The sequence below is a fragment of the Eriocheir sinensis genome, chromosome 43 (genome assembly GCF_024679095.1).
Source record: "Eriocheir sinensis breed Jianghai 21 chromosome 43, ASM2467909v1, whole genome shotgun sequence".
Classification (NCBI taxonomy): Eukaryota; Metazoa; Arthropoda; class Malacostraca; order Decapoda; family Varunidae; genus Eriocheir; species Eriocheir sinensis.
The window spans coordinates 5,232,764-5,250,313 of NC_066551.1; the positions used below are offsets into that span (position 1 = coordinate 5,232,764).

The 17,550-nt window shown below is 37.9% G+C and overlaps 1 protein-coding gene across 2 annotated transcripts; it reads left to right on the forward strand.

Moving 5' to 3' along the window:
• Positions 1 to 253: 253 nt before the first annotated feature.
• Positions 254 to 16,986, forward strand: LOC127010351 (ubiquitin-conjugating enzyme E2 H). Of its 2 annotated transcripts, XR_007763110.1 has the most exons (6): positions 254 to 707; positions 8,185 to 8,261; positions 8,396 to 8,563; positions 8,792 to 8,920; positions 9,053 to 10,453; positions 11,734 to 16,986. XR_007763110.1 is itself a non-coding variant. In XM_050884301.1 (5 exons), the coding sequence occupies exons 1-5, from the start codon at positions 655 to 657 to the stop codon at positions 9,178 to 9,180; spliced, it is 555 nt and encodes a 184-aa protein (XP_050740258.1). In that variant the 5' UTR covers positions 254 to 654; the 3' UTR covers positions 9,181 to 16,986. The 2 variants fall into 2 exon arrangements, 1 of the variants encoding a protein (XP_050740258.1); XM_050884301.1 differs by having other exon boundaries at positions 9,053 to 16,986.
• The last annotated feature ends 564 nt before the right edge of the window (positions 16,987 to 17,550 follow it).

Below are 17,550 nucleotides of genomic sequence, written 5' to 3' on the forward strand. Positions count from 1 at the left end.
CGATCACTGCTGTATTAACCCAGCCAAGGGGCGCCCCTTGTTTCTGTGTGAGTGCTCGGTCGAGGCGCCACAGAAAACGGAGCACAACAAGACCATGCCAGGTTTGTTTACACTCCCCAGCTGATCGGTCACGTGACGCGCGGGGGGCGGGGCCGAGACAGGACCTACTTCTCGCCTCACCCACAGTTCCGCCCCTCGGTGCAGGCTGCCGTCTCACGAGGTGTCTTTCACAAGCACACACAAGTCTAAAGTAAATTTTTGGCGTATCCGAGCCTATTGTGCGGTACAGAGAGTGCTGCAATTACGTACGATAAGTTTAGTGGGCGGAGTTTAGGGGATGGCGACGTACGACAACTGATCGATGTTTGAGAACAACAGAAAATGTGTTAACATTTTATAATTCGGTGACGTAGCGATGAAATGAGCCTCATAATGGGATACAATAATCCTGCTGAGTGACATGGGAAAATAATGTCTTGAAAATTGAAGCTAAAATAAGGTGTCTTTGTTTATGGCAGAAGTTAAGATTTTTCGTGGAGCGTGACGTCAGGAGGTCTCAGAAGGTCGCCATTGTGTGTGGAGTTGAGTCGCATCAAGTGAAGCTCGTCATTTGGGTCGGATTTAGGGCTCCCAGGCCCTCCCACGCCAAGAAGGATGTCGTCGCCGAGTGCAGGAAAGCGTCGTATGGATACTGATGTCATCAAACTGTATCCTTTTGGCCCCGAGTGTGGTGGAAGGGGAGGCCCTGCTCAGGTGTAATGTATTTGTTGTTGGCCTGGGAGCAGGTCCGTATGCAGGGCCTCGCTCAGGGCTGTGCTTGTGTGTGTCGTGGGCTGGCTTGTGTGTAGCGTGGGCTCAGGTAGGTGGGATTACCTACATGTTCCGGATTAGCGATTTGGAGAATGTGAAACTCCCGTCAAACATGGCTAAGTGACTTGCCATGTAATGAATCGTATTACTCCACAAGAAAGCAATCAGTAAAGCAATACCCACCCAGCTAAATATTACTGGATTGCTCTATTATCTCTCACAAGGCCTCCAGTGTCAGCTAGAATTGTTTACCTTGATTCTGACATATAAAATTCTTGCATTCCTTTGTTGACAACTAGCCAAGAAATTTAATCTTTTGTCTGAACATTGTCTTTACCTGATTTTATTATTTTTTTCAAACATGCTAGTTTTAGGAAGCACATACAATTATGTCTGTTTATTTATGACTTTCAGTATCCACAGAATAATATTTCCTAATAAGGAAGTGGTATTTTTTGCTGAAACTATTGTTTACTCATGATATTATACTGGAGTGCTTTCATTAGAAGGTTTTATGTATCTGCTCTAAAATGCCATCATACATAATGCACACGTGTGTTTATAGTCTTGTCCATGCACATGAATCCATAATTTTTTAATGAATTTACGGTATATCTCGGGGCTATAACAATGAAGGCTGTGGATGGGTTTTATTCATGCTCATCTTATCAACATGATTAACTTAGCATGTGTCTAATGTATCATCTGAAATCATCAAAATATTAGGGCTATTGATGGTATAAACTGACTACATTGCTCACTGCTTGCATGTCTTTGTCTTGAAGATGCCATTGATCTCATGTCTTTGTCTCAAAACATCTCATGCATGCATACATACACACACAATATGTAGCTATAGAGAAACCAGTAGCCTACAAGGAGGTTGCTTCTGAGCGGGGAATTATCTGACGACCACAGTTCCCTTACTGTTACCACTCCAAACGTGTTGAAAAAAAATCTTGGGATATTGTATGACATTATTTGCAATGTTACCAAGGTCTGAAGTTAATAGGCCAGTATTTACACAAATTGCTGTCAAAATTGTGCTGGTATTTGCTTACTTGATGGGTCAACTTAGTAGCTATTTGAATTTGCTGTGCCTTTTTTTCAGCTATTATTTATGATAAATTTAGTATTAAGTTAAGTTGATAATCTAGATAGAAATTCCAAAAGTCAACAATACCTTAATCATGATCCATGCTGTTTGTTTTTGCCTCCCATATTCAGAGCTGTCCAGGAGTTTTTGTCTTGCGTTTGGGTATCTCAGAAGCAATAAGATCTAAGCTATCAGAGAAATTGCAGTGATGATTTATTACAGAAGCAAAATGCACAGCTCAATAATACAAGGTAATTTATTGATGGCTTAACACAATACAGTGTTACAATTTTTCTCATAATAATGTTCACTATATTTATTAGCCAGTTTAATGGCTCTTAGTTACAATAGATGATGATGCTTTGTTTTAAACTGTGATGCATCACTATTACAGACCTATGTTAGGTACTTTGATTTTTTACTGAAATAGTCATCTTAAGATTAAAAAAGAAGAGCTTGAGATGGGTTTTAGCAAAACGTGGTTCTGTCAAGAAAATGGTAGTACCTAAAAAGTATTAATTTTCAATAACTGTTATTTACATTTTGCCTGACAGTTTACATGTTTCCTTAAAATCACCTTGTTTGATCTGCTAATCAAATGAATCTTTGATTGTTAATGCCAAGGTAATGGAACAGCAGTCAGCTGTAATATAGCACTCCATGCAGGTACTAGATGTAGAGCAGTTCATTATTACCCTACCTGTTGTACCAAACATAAATTAATGTACTTGAAGTATCACAAGGCACTTTGTAACAGCAAACTATTGCTTTTAAAGGTAGTTAAAAGAACACTTGCTACGCAGGGATATAATACACATATTAATCAATTAGGTCTAGAAATGCAATTTGTGTGCATACACATTTTCGCTCACTTGAACGCGCACACACACAGAATTAGGGAACTGTGAGAAAATGCTTCACTCAGTATGCAGTCTTCTTGTCATAACTTTCATTAATTTGGTGATGGAAGACAAAGAACTATAAGCTGTACCATTTTTGCCCAAAGGAAAGTGATCAAACCTGTGTTCGGTACAGATAAATTAATGGTTGTTGTTGGGCACACAAGCATTTAATTTGGCTTACAGCTAAAATGAACTTGGGAAGGTTGTTTCTTTGTTTCTTATCACCAGCCAGATATAGCAACATAAACATGTATGCTTCAATGCCAGGAACTGGCAACTAATCCTCATAGATAATGTAAATTTTGTTTTTACATGGCATAAGAATATACCAAAAATATAGGCAATCAGTGATTTACCTGCAACTGATGGTGCAGCAGCTCCTTTAGTCTGAAGAAAATTGCTAAAGGGAGCCTGAAATTCCTGCAGCCAACAAACCATAGCTGGTATTGTGTGTTGCACATTCTCACTTGGATCCTACACTGTACAACTTGTTTGTGATTCCTTGATTTTGTGAAATTCTTAGCTTATTTCTCACATTTAACCCTAGCTATGCTTCTAGGAGAACTGGTCAGTGATGATATAAACAATTAAAAGTTAAATTGAAAAACAAATTGTCAGTGGTGTATCAATGTCTATGCTGCAAAATGAGTATGGCATCAGTTCATCAACTGTTCATGATAAAGAGGAGCAAAGGAACAAAATTTTGAAGTTTTGTTTTGTTGACTCGGGAGGTGTATGATTAGGGGGTTAGAGGCCTGTCAATTAGAGCATTCAGTGACTTAACATCTCATTTTCTTACCTTAAAAGATATATTAAACTTTTTTTTTTTTAATCTTTTAAATGTGCCATTTATTAATACAATAGATATATTGAAAATAAATTATTCTTTCTTGCATCTTTGTCACAGTTGATATCTTCTAAGATTTAATAGATGGTGCCTTGAAACTGAGAATATTTAGAGACAAAAGTACTATGAAGTTAGGTCTTGGAATTCAGTTGAAAGAATTATGGATAGAAATTTAATTATGGAGGTAAATGGGAGACTTGAAAATATTATATCCTACATCTGGCACAGAATAGGATGTAACAGCGTAGTTTCTGTGCAGGAGAGATGAGTTTTTTTAATTTTTTTATATAGAGAGAGAGAGAGAGAATAGGGGTATGAAGAGATGGCTTGTGTGAAGTTGATGTTTATTAGAGGTTAACGGGTGGGATAATGTGTGTCAGTCATTGAGTGTTGAAGTAACAGGAAAGATGAAATGATTTCTTCAGATGGTTGGACATGTAAAAAAGAATCATAATGGCAACCTTCTTCTTAAGGTTTATTTAAATTGAAACATTCAGGCATGGAGTCATTGGAAGAGCACTAGTTTAGCTGGATTGATGAGATTCGGGGAGTAGGTACCGTACATGAAAGGCGGGAAGAGGGGATAATGCTGCAAAAGGGGAGTTTACATGTATGAACTTGAAAACCTGAGGACATGTGGCTATAATTTAGAGGGATTGTTACAGACTATAATTATACAGATTGTCATTAAGGCTTATTTAACCCGGTAGCAGCGGGGATCATGTTTCTTAATGGTCCCTCTAAGCGAGAAAAAATGAGAAAAAATCACCCCTCACACAAACCATTTCATAATATATATCAAAGCATTTGTGATCAGATTATGTATTATCTATTTTAGGGGGTTTATATCATGGCAAAAATTCGGCCCGTCGCTGCTACACGGCAAAGCCACAAATTTGGCCCGTCGCTTCTACCGGGTTAAGTAGAGTAGTGGGAAGAGCACTAGTGTAGCTGGATCTATGCCGGTGAGGAGTATGTGAAATGATGGGAGAGCTTTTAACCCAGGAAAAAGGGAGCAGATGAATGAAAGACTGAGGACTAATGTGGCTATCATTCAGAGGGTTTATTACAGACTATCATAAAGATTGTTATTAAGTGGGGTAGTTGACAGAGCACAAGTTTAGCTTGATCTATGAGGGTGAGTAGTACAGGAAGTGATGGCAGAGCTTTTAACCCTGGGAAATGGGAGCAGAAGCAGATGAATGACTGAGGACTAATGTGGCTGTCATTCAGAGAGTTTATTACAGACTATTATAGTAAAGGTTGTTATTAAGCAGGGTAGTTGACAGAACACAAGTTTAGCTTGATCTATGAGGGTGAGTAGTACAGGAAATGATGGCAGAGCTTATAAGCCTGGGAAAAGGGAGCAGATGAACAGGAAAGGCAGATGACTTGTGTGGCTATTATTTAAGAGAGCTTTGCCCCTAAGTAACCTGTCTCCTTTTAGCTTACTGTAATCGGGTATTATCATTCTTGTCTCACATTGGATGATGCTAGTTCACCAATACTGGCGTTCATTATGGTAAGGGTGATAAGATAGTCTTGGCTTTTTCTCAAGGCTTTGTGTCAGTGTCAGTGTGTATTTAGAAATGAAAGCACGCGTTTTAAGTTTTCCATAGTAATAATGTAGTGTGTGGGTCTGTATAATAACATAATTGTAGCCTAGAAATAATTCGTGATTGTTTCAGTAGGCCTAAGTGTACAATTAGTTATGAGTTTTCCTTTTTTTAATATTACAGGTCTATCAATGGAACTTTATTATGACTTTGGTAGCTAGATTTTTTCAGTTATTCATTGTCTTTATTTTCTTTACGTAATGTCTGAACTAGTCTATTTACTGGACGTATTAATTCATTAAAAATCCTGAGCCACCTTTTCTCATTACTTCATTAATATTATTTTTATTAATTAGCCGTGTAAAAAACACGCAATCGGTAATCAATCTCGGAGCTCAGTGTCCGATAGGTAAATATCAACAGTAGATAGTTTTTCCTGTTTGTAGTTTTCCTTCAGCGGTAGACAAGTTCAAGTTGATAGTGATAGTATAACATAAAAGTCCTTATTGTATTTTTAACACCTGTTGTGTGGTTATTTGGGGATGTTCCAAACCGCGGCATAAGATTTTTGGCCATACCTTTTCTGGATCTTTTTTTCAGGACTGGTAGTGTTATTTGTTCGAATATCTTTGTCATTACTGGTGTGTACATTTATGGGTACAAACTGCACACACTATGGTTACTGGCAGTTTTGGCAACGGCTAGAGAGGAGGTGCCACGAAGCCTTTTCTGGGACGCTTTTTTAACAAAGCTTCGCGCACCTACGCATCTGTGAAAGCTTTACTTTGCGTAGTTTAAAGTAGGTCTCGGCACAGTATTGAAGGATGGTGACTTTCGCTTTCAATATTACAGCACAGCGAGTAATAATGATGATAAACGCGCTTATTCAATACATATAGGTAAAGGTGCGTGACGGTACGTGCATGCATGGGCTGGTCGACCTGTTTTATATCATGATGTGTTTGCCAGGTGTACAGGAAACCGGAAACTGAAACGCAAGAAAACCAATCAAAACATTTTCCTGTAGTTTTATCGTCCCCGTGACGGTACTAATAAGTCTTTCATCACCTAGTAACAAGGTCAAAGCCTCGGAAAGATGTCCAAGAGCGTGATAATGGAACAATCAGTGAGCTTAGCGCTTTGTCAGGTGTGCTTGTTAACCTGTTCCTTGTGGGGGGCATAGGGACATGATGGTCCATGGGAACGTTGGGTGTGATGATAGTGCTATACAGGAAGTTGTCCGTGCAGGTCGTACGTCAGCCAGCCAGGCGGTGCATTATTGACTCGCAGGCCCAACAAGACTCAAGAGAACCATATGTTTCTGTGTCGCTGGGACGGGAGGGAAGGGATCGCGCTGCTGCATGTTCTTGTGCATACGGCGAGGCTTTCCTGGCGCTAGATTTTCCTCTTTGCCAGCCAGAAGTGCATCCGTACTCAACACTTCCTAGTTTCTTAGCCGAGCTTCTAAAATTTCTGAAATGTCACGAAAATTCCTTAGATTTTTGCAGGTGTGTAATGTACTCAAATGATACATTAATTGTTCTTATGTACACGTCATTATACGAAAGAATAAATGTTGGAACAGTGATACTGGCAACAAAATAGCTGAAGAAAAATTATGCCCAAACCTTTCAACCATCATAACCTACAGAACTTTCCCGTGCCTCCACGCAATGTTCCTTATCGCCATTCCTCCACTTGACAGGATGCTCAATTAAGTCTCCTACTATTCGTCCTCATCTTTATCGTATACGGAGAAAATAATCACGAAGCTGATTCTCTCTTAATTTCATTATTTTTTGCAAATTCCTGAGAAATTTTCTGATCATGCTGTACAGGCCCAGAAATTCCTTTAAAGTGGAAACAGTGCCAGCGAGGAGCTGTTCAAGTTCATACTACGTGCTGATCACGCCTTATGACGTGAGGCAGTATTATTCGCGGATGTTTTTGTGAGAGGGCGCTGAATTTCCACTTGACAAAATACATCATCCTCGAGTACTGTGGTGGCCGCGATGCAACAAAAATGGTGTGCGCGTGTACCACCCAATGAATGATTGATTGATAGCTTATTGTTGTAAGTAAACAACAAAGGAGAAGGGAGGAGCATGCCATCCCAACCCCCAGGCAGTACAGAGTGTGATTATACAACTAAGGATACATGTGGAAGTAGCACCAGGAAACTAAAAAGATACAATGGTAGAATGAATGACATTTTAAGTTGCTGATGATGATATCTGAGGCAGTAGTATCATATACATTCTTATAAGAGGAAGGAAAAGCCACTGATATTTAAGTGGACAAGTCACCGACTAATTTAATGATGTAGTTAGCGATGTAATATTAAATTCTCTGCACGGTTACCACGATTTTTATTTTTTTATTTTTATTTTTTTTATTTTTTACCAATGCCTTCTGTTATTATGCACCTTCGAATATCAAGCAATGGTATCATATTTCTCTGATGAAGACACTGATTACCTACAATTTAATTAGTCCAACTGTACTTAATCCATATCCAGGAGTATCCATGTGCTGTATTAGTCCAGTTGTTGTTTTCTTCCCCTTTTCTGCCTTTCTTCATACGCCTTATTTACAGACCTACCATCTACGTATCTATCTGTCAGACTTTTAATCTATCTACTTACCACTGAGACTAATCCAACACACATAAATGACATAATACTCTCTCTCTCTCTCTCTCTCTCTCTCTCTCTCTCTCTCTCTCTCTCTCTCTCTCTCTCTCTCTCTCTCTCTCTCTCTCACACACACACACACTGAGGACATCTGTTTCACATTAGAAGGATGCGTATATAAGCAAAAAAAAGTGCCTTGTGCTGTACTTTACTTTTTCTTCACCCTCTGTTCTTGTGATCCCTGTCTCTTGAAAGCTTTATTCTATATCAATAATTAATAGGTTCATAAACATTGCTAAATGATGGGTCATTCAAAGTTTTCCTTAACATAAGGCTTCAGCATTGAAAAGAAGCATGAAGTTACCATGCTCAATGGGCTGAATGAGTTTTGTGTTAAGTTTTATGGTCCCAAAGGCAGTAAGTACCAATTATGAATGAATTTGCTTTTAATGAATGATTGATAACAGTCCTTATTGATTATATAAATGTTTTCTAATATGTTATTAAGTTATTGTTTAAAGTACACAGTATTTATGGGCATTATTTTTCAGCGCCATATGAAGGTGGGGTGTGGAAAGTTCGTGTTCATTTACCTGAGCACTATCCCTTCAAGTCCCCCAGCATTGGCTTCATGAACAAGGTGTATCATCCCAACATTGACGAAGTCTCAGGCACTGTATGTTTGGATGTTATAAACCAAGCATGGACAGCTTTATATGGTATGTTATTATTATATATGCATTCCTCAAAGAAGGTTGACAAAATTCTGCATTCTATTTTTACCATGCAGCACAGACCACTTAACAAGCCATTAGCTGCAATTTCTAATGCATTGTTTCTCCATACATCTTTACCAGGTGTTTGTCTATTCCATATTAGGAGAATATACACTGATCAAAGACTGGAGAGCATGGCTACTACCATCATGTTTCTTCAACCATTTTCAGATTTGTCCAATATCTTTGAAAGTTTTCTACCACAATTACTCACCTACCCCAACCCCATTGATCCTCTGAATGGGGATGCTGCTGCCATGTATCTCCACAAGCCTGAAGAGTACAAGAAGAAAGTCTCAGGCAAGTTTCTTGTGTATTTATATTTTATTTTTTTTCCCACTGATCAGAGAGACATAGAGTACCTGACCTTTGTGATGTTTCATATCAGTTGTAAAGATTAGTTCAGGATTATAACAAGTCCCCACTTTTCAGATTATGTTAAGCGGTATGCAACAGAGGAAGCCCTCAAGGAACAGGAGGCTGCACAGGCTGAATCATCAGACTCAGAGTCATCTATGTCTGATTTCTCTGAAGATGAAGCACAAGACATGGAGCTCTAACCATGCCAACTGACCCTCTCCATGTGGTCACCTTCATCCTCCACTTCTCCCCTCACCTCATGCTCCAGACTCCTTGTCAGTTCTTTCATTACAACACTGCTAATTTAAGTTTTCTCTGTCCTTTTAACCAATTAATGTACAACCTTATTGCAAAGAGAGTCAATATGTACAAGTATTGCAGTTAGGTTACTGAAGGTACAACCGTGAAAGGTGTAGAGGTCCAACCTGGGTGTTGTAGTTTTTTCTTTTATAAAACATTTCATTGGCTATAGCCTGCAATTTTTTATAAGCCCAGTTGCTGGACAATGTTTTTTGAAGCAGTTATCAAGAAATATAGAGTCTTACAGGATTTCCTTATATATATATATATATATATATATATATATATATATATATATATATATATATATATATATATATATATATATATATATATATATATATATATATATATATATATCACTGAATTGAGCATGTTCTACATGAATTTATATGAAAAACTTTTCCCTATTAGGACACCAAAACATGTCATGTAAATATACAAAGCCAGTACAGTTCTTTGTTAATGTTAATCTAACACTATTTTCTTTCCCATTTTACTCTTTCAATAAGTAGCTGGCAATATGAGTCATGGAGCTTCACAATCGTTCACAGAGATTATATTAAGTGTAAACAGTAACTCCTTCTAAGACAAAGGAAGGATTAGTTTTTATACAGGAGTTTTTTTTCAGTGCCACTGATTTGTTCCCTCATGTGTATTCCTGACTTGGCTCCCCTTGCTTCATCAGTTAGTGGCCATAGAATTTCAGATTACTGGCTACCAACTCGTCTCCTTTTGTGCCTGTAGGATGTCAGGCTCTTGAGAAAGTATACCTCAAAAGTTGAGTGAATGTAATTAATGAGTAAAGGCTTCCCTTTTCTCATCTTCTAGTCATCAGGCACAGTGCATGGTGGGATCATTGTCATTTCTATTACAGTGCTTGATGGCTTTGTTATTATTCATTTATTTTCACTTGCCTAATTTAAAAGATTTGTAAATGTGAAACATAATGAATACTTATGTATTTTATTCTTCTGAAATTTATTTTTATTTAAAGTTGAGTGCACTGTTATTATGTTCCGTCTTCCTTATATTTTATTTTAATTTTAACAAAAAAAAGTCTTAATCTGCTTGCCAAGGAGCTGGCTTGGAATGCACTAGATGTGTGGGCTGGAGGGGCAGAGTGGCCGTGTGATATACTACCATGCAACACAAGGATTCTCTCCATTTGAGGTCAGTAGTATTAAGCAAATTATAAATTACTTCCATTTTGTTTTACAGCCCCTGGAGTTAAGCTAATCATCCAAATTAGATTACAATATACATGATGGAGACTTGAGTTCATGTGTGTGGAAGTGCAATGTTATGTACCAGGTATAGCTAATTGTTTTAACTTATATGGCAACACAGCTATGTAATCTTTGTTTTAATGGTAAGATATTAGAGCATTTCATTATTTTTGACAAAATGTTTGTAGTTTGTTATTAAAAGAATATATAGTTCATTGATTGGTGCTGAAAACATACATACTGAAAGGAAGGTGTAATGGTCTTGGCGGGCAGTTCTGTTATTAGAGAATCTTGAGATTGTTTGTATCTGAATTCAATGAGCCCAATGATCTCCATTAACAGCTGTTTTGGTGAGAAACATCTAGATTGCAAAGAACACTAACTTCTAATTGTACTTTACCAGCCATTTAGACAAAAGTCAATTTTAGAATACCTGTATAGCTGATTTTCTTGATAGCAAAGATGTACCGTAAGATAAATATCTCTTAATCAAAAATTGTCTAGCTTTAGGGAATATGTGGATTCTGTTTGTTTTTTTCAGTTATATGCAGCACTAGGCTGGAGGCCTCGGTTATTTCAGGAGCACAGACTCAGTCATACACATTTCCTATAAATGTATTTACATTCTTACATCTCCACATATCATGAGTGCACACACACACACACACACACACACACACACACACACACACACACACACACACACACACACACACACACACACACATTCACTTGCCGGTTGGGAATGAAAAAGCAGACCTGCCCCCCAAAGTTTAAAAGAAATACAGTTTCACATATAAGTACAGTTTCTCATACCGAAGTGTAGATGAGTGGAATGGTCTAAGGGGGGAGATTGTGGAGGTGGAGAGTGTCCACCATATGAAGGAAAAGTTTGATAAATATAGACAAGGAGACAGGGCTATCCGAGCTTAGCTCAGGCCCTCCAATCTACAAATAGGTAAATACACACACACACACACACACACACACACACACACACACACACACACACACACACTTTCAGTTTCTCTGATATTTGCCAGTTACAACTTTGTGGGCTTACTTTTTCAGTATACAACTGCATTAATATTTTATGCCTTCACATTCCTCCGTTGCTCTTCAAATTTTATCAACAGTAAATTACATCTTCATGACAAAAGTTAGTGTGCTTTGCATGTTCACTTGTAAAAAGACAGTTCTCAATTATACCATTTTTTTTCTCAGGAGGGTGAGCAAGGACCTTGGTGATGCAAGATCTGAAAAAGAAATATATTTGTATACATGTATTATTTCTGTCTGTTAATGATGGGAAAACTGAGAAAGGTAAAATTCATAGAAAATATTTCAAACTTTTTATTGCAATATATTTCATCATACTTAATGCAGTTGATATCAATAATATACAATATCATGGCAGGAATTAGGTATACAGGAAACTCCCATTATTCAACTGTTCGTTATTCAACAGCTTGCCCCATTGACATTTCAAACCACTTATCCTTTTTCGTTGTTTCAACATGCAACCTCCACCATTTCAACTTTTGATTTCCAATTTTCGAGCCAGATAGTTATTTTCAAACTGCGTAGCAAACATCAGCTTGCTCGCCAGCAAGTGCAAGGTTCTGCCTCACACTCAGGTTCCCTACCTTGCTGATTTGACCATGAGGACCATTACTATCATGGCTCAACCCAAGACCCTTACTATTACTTCTAGCAAGTTCTGCCATGTTCTCACCAGCTTGTCATCAAAAGTAGAAGCTATTCAAAGGCATGAAGCTGGTAACAGAAATACCAGAATTCAAGAGGGATTCTGAGATCAACTGTGTCAATGATTTTAAAAGAGAAGAACCAGTACAAGTAGTTAGGCTCTACTAGTATGAGCCACAGCATTATACCACTTACCAGGACATGAGACTCGAGGGTAATTACATTATAATAATATGTAAGCACATTAATTTTCAAAACGTTCACCAGACATGCTCCCTCCTGCCAGACATCCACACGTGTGCCAACTGGTACTGCTGAAAGCTAGTCGAGCTAATAGTTCAGCTTCACATGCTTGCTCTCTTCCCTACTAATCTTACCATGAACATCACTACTTCCATGGTTATACCCAAGACCTTTGCTATTACTAAGTTGTAAAAAAGAAAAAAAAAGCATTTTATTGAATTTTGGAGGGGTCAAGTTGATAATCAGAAACCTACCCCCCATTTACACGAATTACTGTGGCAAAGTGGTTAGCATGCCTAGCTACGAATCCATGGACCTGGGCTGGAATCCCAGCCTAGGTAACTGGCGTGCACTCCACCCAGCTGTTCATCCCCCCTTTTGGGCTCGTCTGTAAATGGGTACCTTGGGAAGGTAAACTGTTGTAACCTGAATGTCAGACTGACCCTGTGTCCTAGGGTAATGGGTAACTTCCCACCACAGGCTCAAGGCTCAACGTGATGGAGATGAGCCCCGAGGCCAAGTGCAGCTTTAGCCTGAGCCCCTAACTTTACCTACACTATGGGAGAAAAGTTCATTATTTGACAAATTTGCTCGTCAATCTCTTTCTTTGGAACGCATCCCTGTTGAATAGCGGGGTTTTCCTGTATATGGTCAGTGACAAATGGTTAATGAATCACCTTGAGCTAGACTTTGCCATGGTTACAGGACCGCGCTTGCTACCTTTCACCGAGAAGCTACCGTGAGCTGGGATTGAATTCGCAACCTCTTGCTTGCGAGCCAAGCACCATACTCACTGAGCCATCCTACCCCCTAAACTAATGATATGAAAGTCTCTTATAATTTGGCGTAGAGATTTGATCCATGCTTCCATTTTTACATAATGTTTGCAACCTTCCTTGAAAATATAATTTCTGTATAAATGATAAGGATCTTAGGCATGATATCACTAACATTTCATTTTCCCCATAACTGCAACATAACACACAACTAGTAGCTCAGCAGCCAGAGTACCTTCAACTAACTTCAACTAAATATTCCATCTTCCACTTTTAAATTTTATGATACGTAATATGCTCTTATTTAGGATACTTCATTCATTCTGACTTTGACTTGAATGGGACAGTTTAGATTATTTCAATAACTGCTATTTGATTACTTGCATTGGTTGCCTTGTGTGTCTCTCCAAGCACTCATATTTTCTTGACCACAAAATCTGTAATCATTCAAAAAATTGGTAGTTTCATTATCAACTCATGCTGCAGATATATTTCTTCATTCATGGCTCACCGAGTCTCTAATATCTACCTGTAGTTTCTCATTACCAAAACAAAGGGATCCTGTGTTTACAAGTAGAGTGGGGAAATAATTGTTTTGAGAAAACTTAGGTGGTTTTCTTTAAAAAAAAAAACATTCAGTTTTCAGACTCTAGTTTACTCTGAGGCTTATGATGAGTATGTTCTTGTGATTGTCATCTAGGCATTGTCAGTAAATTGCTTAGAAGCATCTAGGTGGAGAACAAAGCATATTTTAGTGTTTTAAATGAAGCCCATGAATGTACTATTTTGAAATAACAAATGAGCTCTGGCAGCACATTTAGTTGAAATGACTAGTGAGTCCTTACTTAAAGGGAACACCTCATCCTGTACAACCCAAAGGTAATGCTCAAACAGCTCCAGGGCTCCTCGGCAGCAGTCTGTTTTGAAAGTGTTACGTTGTCTTCAGCATTTTGTCTTGTGTACACTTCAGGTGGGCAATAGACTTATCATTGGAGTTTTACAGCAGTAGCTGCCCAAGGCTGCCTCCCCCTAGGTCACTTTTTTCTGTGAGCTGCACTCTAGGGATGACCTCCAACAAATCACATTAGAATTGTGAACTGTCATGTTAATACTGGATTTTTTTTTTTTTTTTTTTTTTTTCCGTTCTAGAACATGGTTCTTAGTCAAATATATATATCAAAAATTTAGTAAGTTACAAATATTAAATTCTAAAGAGAGTGTTTGCATATTTTGAGGGATAAAGAATGTAATTGGACATATATTTTTATTATTTTTTAGCTTAAAAGACTAAATCATGTTCCGAAGTAAAAGTTAGCATAGTGCTTCCTCATAGTGTGTTGTATGGAAAAAAACTTGAAAAAGTTTCATAGAGTATAGGGTAAGTAAGCAGTCTGAAACTAGAAATTCGCATCCATTAGCTCGGTTGTTCTAAATATGAAATTCATGTGCATATTCATAGAGTTCCACGAAATTATGGGAATTTGAGCGCATTAAAAGTCACTGGAAAAGATTTGCAAAATCTAAAAATATGCATATTAGATGGTTAATGATTGTACAGTATATAAGTATAGTTTTGAAGTTGATTGTGAGATCCTTTAACAAACTGGAACTGGTCAATATTGTGTATCCTAAAAGCCCCATTGTCCTTTGGTGTGCTTAGGATAACTTTGTGCTTGCTTCTTCAGGAGTGTGTTCTTCACTTTTTGGTGTATCTTTATACGATTTATAGATTTTCTGATATGCATTGTGATTAAGGTATTGATAACAGTTACTATAGTAATTACCTCAAAAGTTATTAAAATTACTTGATTTGCTCACCTACCCTTGTTTTATACTAGGAGCAGCCTGTGGCTCAAACAACAGGTAATACACTTACAGGTAGTCTTGAATCTATTAACATCTGTATTCTGCCCACCACTGTTTGTTATGTTTTATAACAGGAGTAGTAGCCTGGTGTATCTGTAAAGACTATGTTAGAAGCATTACAGTATGGTTTGTCTCAGGCTGAAGAGCAAGGCCATACTGCTGCTGTGTGTATAGTTTTAATAGTAGGGTCCTCCAAACTTGGTCTAGAGTCATTGTTCTCGGCTACTTTGGTTAATCTGAAAATTCAATAGTACTAGGTTATTGTTCATGTATGTAAATTTCAGTCACTGGTCATTAGTATATGGCAGATCATGAAAGCAATATATAATATTGTTTGCTGTAATTTTTCCATACTTAAATATATATATCCCAGGAATTTTCAGCCAAAAGTTAAGAATTTTTGGCTTTTCTCTTGAGGGCAATGGTCTTATGACTGTGTTGGTGTGGCCATTAGTAAGTAAGGACCATAAATGCTTGCCAGCCCCCCAAAGCTTTAAGGGCAAGTGCTCCAGAAGCGTTTTACCTAGAAGCTTGTAATGAAGAGGCTTTAACTGCTTGAAAATGTATGAAAATGACATGTAGGAACAGCAAGTAGAAAAGACAAGGGGCTGCTGATGTGAGGTTTCCTTTTCTTCTCATTTTTATCGCAAATGTTCATCATCAGCCAACTGTGGCAGTTACATTGTGTTCTTGTGTTAAAATATGAATTTATTCAAGTGTTGCAACTTAATAAGGGATGGAATCTTAAAATAATTCCACCCATTTTAATCAAAAATAGGGAAAATGTAAATTATATTCATAACATTTCACATTTTTTAGTTCAAAGTATGAAATATACAGAGTAAATAAATAATGTTTATCATATATTCAGTCTCAGCATAGCAGTACTGTTAATAATAATAATAATGAAGAAGAATAAGTAGTCAGTGAATAGCATTGAAGAAACTGACGGAAATGTGTTGGAAAGTGTTTGTGGTGAGCACAGATATTCTATGCATGTAATCATACATACATATGAAAAACATAGCATCAAGTAGGCTACTAGAGTGCTTTGCCAATTCTGAACACCAATGTAATGAGCCGGGAAGATCTCATGAGCCAAAGGTGTATAGTACAATTTTTATTCATTGTTTTATGTATATTTATCATCTTGCTATTTTTTCCTGGGTGAGCGCAGAGAGCACTTAGTCTTTCATAACCTCACTGTCTTTCATGGGGGGTTTGGCTGGCATATTAACACAAGCGACAAGAGTCCTATAAACACCAATAAGGAATTTTAGTTAAGCTCCTGAGCCTGTTTGTCAACATTTAAAAACTCAGGCAACCCAATCAGAGAAGGGGATTGTATCAAATAGGTACTCAAAATGTATTTTACCTTAGATAATACATTTAAAATTGAAAAGTTGAAACTGGTGTTTGTTTGGCTCTGTATTTGCAACACAGTCCAAGAAAATGTTCATAATGTCCCTTCAGTTCATCTCTCATCAGCCAACATGCCATGAGCATTTCTTTGAGTGGACTGAGAATAGCAAACTTTCAAATCTGCTCATGTGATAGCCACAGGCATGGCTGGAGAGCTGTTATGGTGGCAGTTTGGGCCTCCCACAGCCTACCTCATAGCTGGGTGGTGGTGGAAGTAGTGGTGGATTCATTACATTGGTCTACATGTGCAGTGTACAAGTATTCTTGTAGGACTGACAGGCAAATTTTCACTCCTGAACTTGTGAACAGTGTGAGCCTCACATTGTCTTGCTGAACAGTTGTGCCATTATTCCAAGCTCCACCACAGCGCCTCTTGTGCCACACCTCAACACTGTAAATGCAGGCTATCATAACTTTGTATATTCTTAACTAAGCTGAATAAATGCCTCTGTGTTATTTGTAATTGTGGTTTCTATATCCATTTTTATTCTTAGGAATCAAGTTTTAAAGTTCCTTTGTATTAAGTTTGTATAATCCTTATTGTTACAAAAATTCCTCCAGACCTACCCCTTCTCTTAAGTTCAGATCTGTTATAGTTTGAGATCAGTGAATGTCCAGCTTCTTGGGGGCAGAGCCACAGAGAGGATGAGATTGTCCCGTTGCTCCTTAGCACCTTGCCTCTGATGCTCATGTTCACTGTTCTCTGCCCAGTGCCTTCTGCCTAACACTTTCCTGAACACACAATGATATTAGTGTTATAAGCCCTTGATCAAACAGAAGCGCTGAGCAAAGAGGCAGGAGGGTTTCTGGGAAGAGAAGGGAAGGAAGCGTAACTACAGCTCGATTAAAAAAAAAAAAAAAATGATGGCTAAATTTGTTCAGTACTGCAGGTGATTTAATGGCTTTGGAAGTACATTTTTAGACATGACTTGTGGCTGCGGTAAGTGCGGTTGCGGATTCTCATATCAGATAATGACACCTCAACGGTCGTCCCTCCAAAGTTGTAATTACATATCTTTAGACTTAT

Coding starts and splice junctions, on each gene's coding strand:
- LOC127010351 (XM_050884301.1), top strand. CDS start 655: ATGTCGTCGCCGAGTGCAGGAAAGCGTCGTATGGATACTGATGTCATC. Junction 708..8,184: donor GATACTGATGTCATCAAACT/GTATCCTTTTGG, acceptor ATAAGGCTTCAG/CATTGAAAAGAAGCATGAAG. Junction 8,921..9,052: donor GTACAAGAAGAAAGTCTCAG/GCAAGTTTCTTG, acceptor CCCACTTTTCAG/ATTATGTTAAGCGGTATGCA.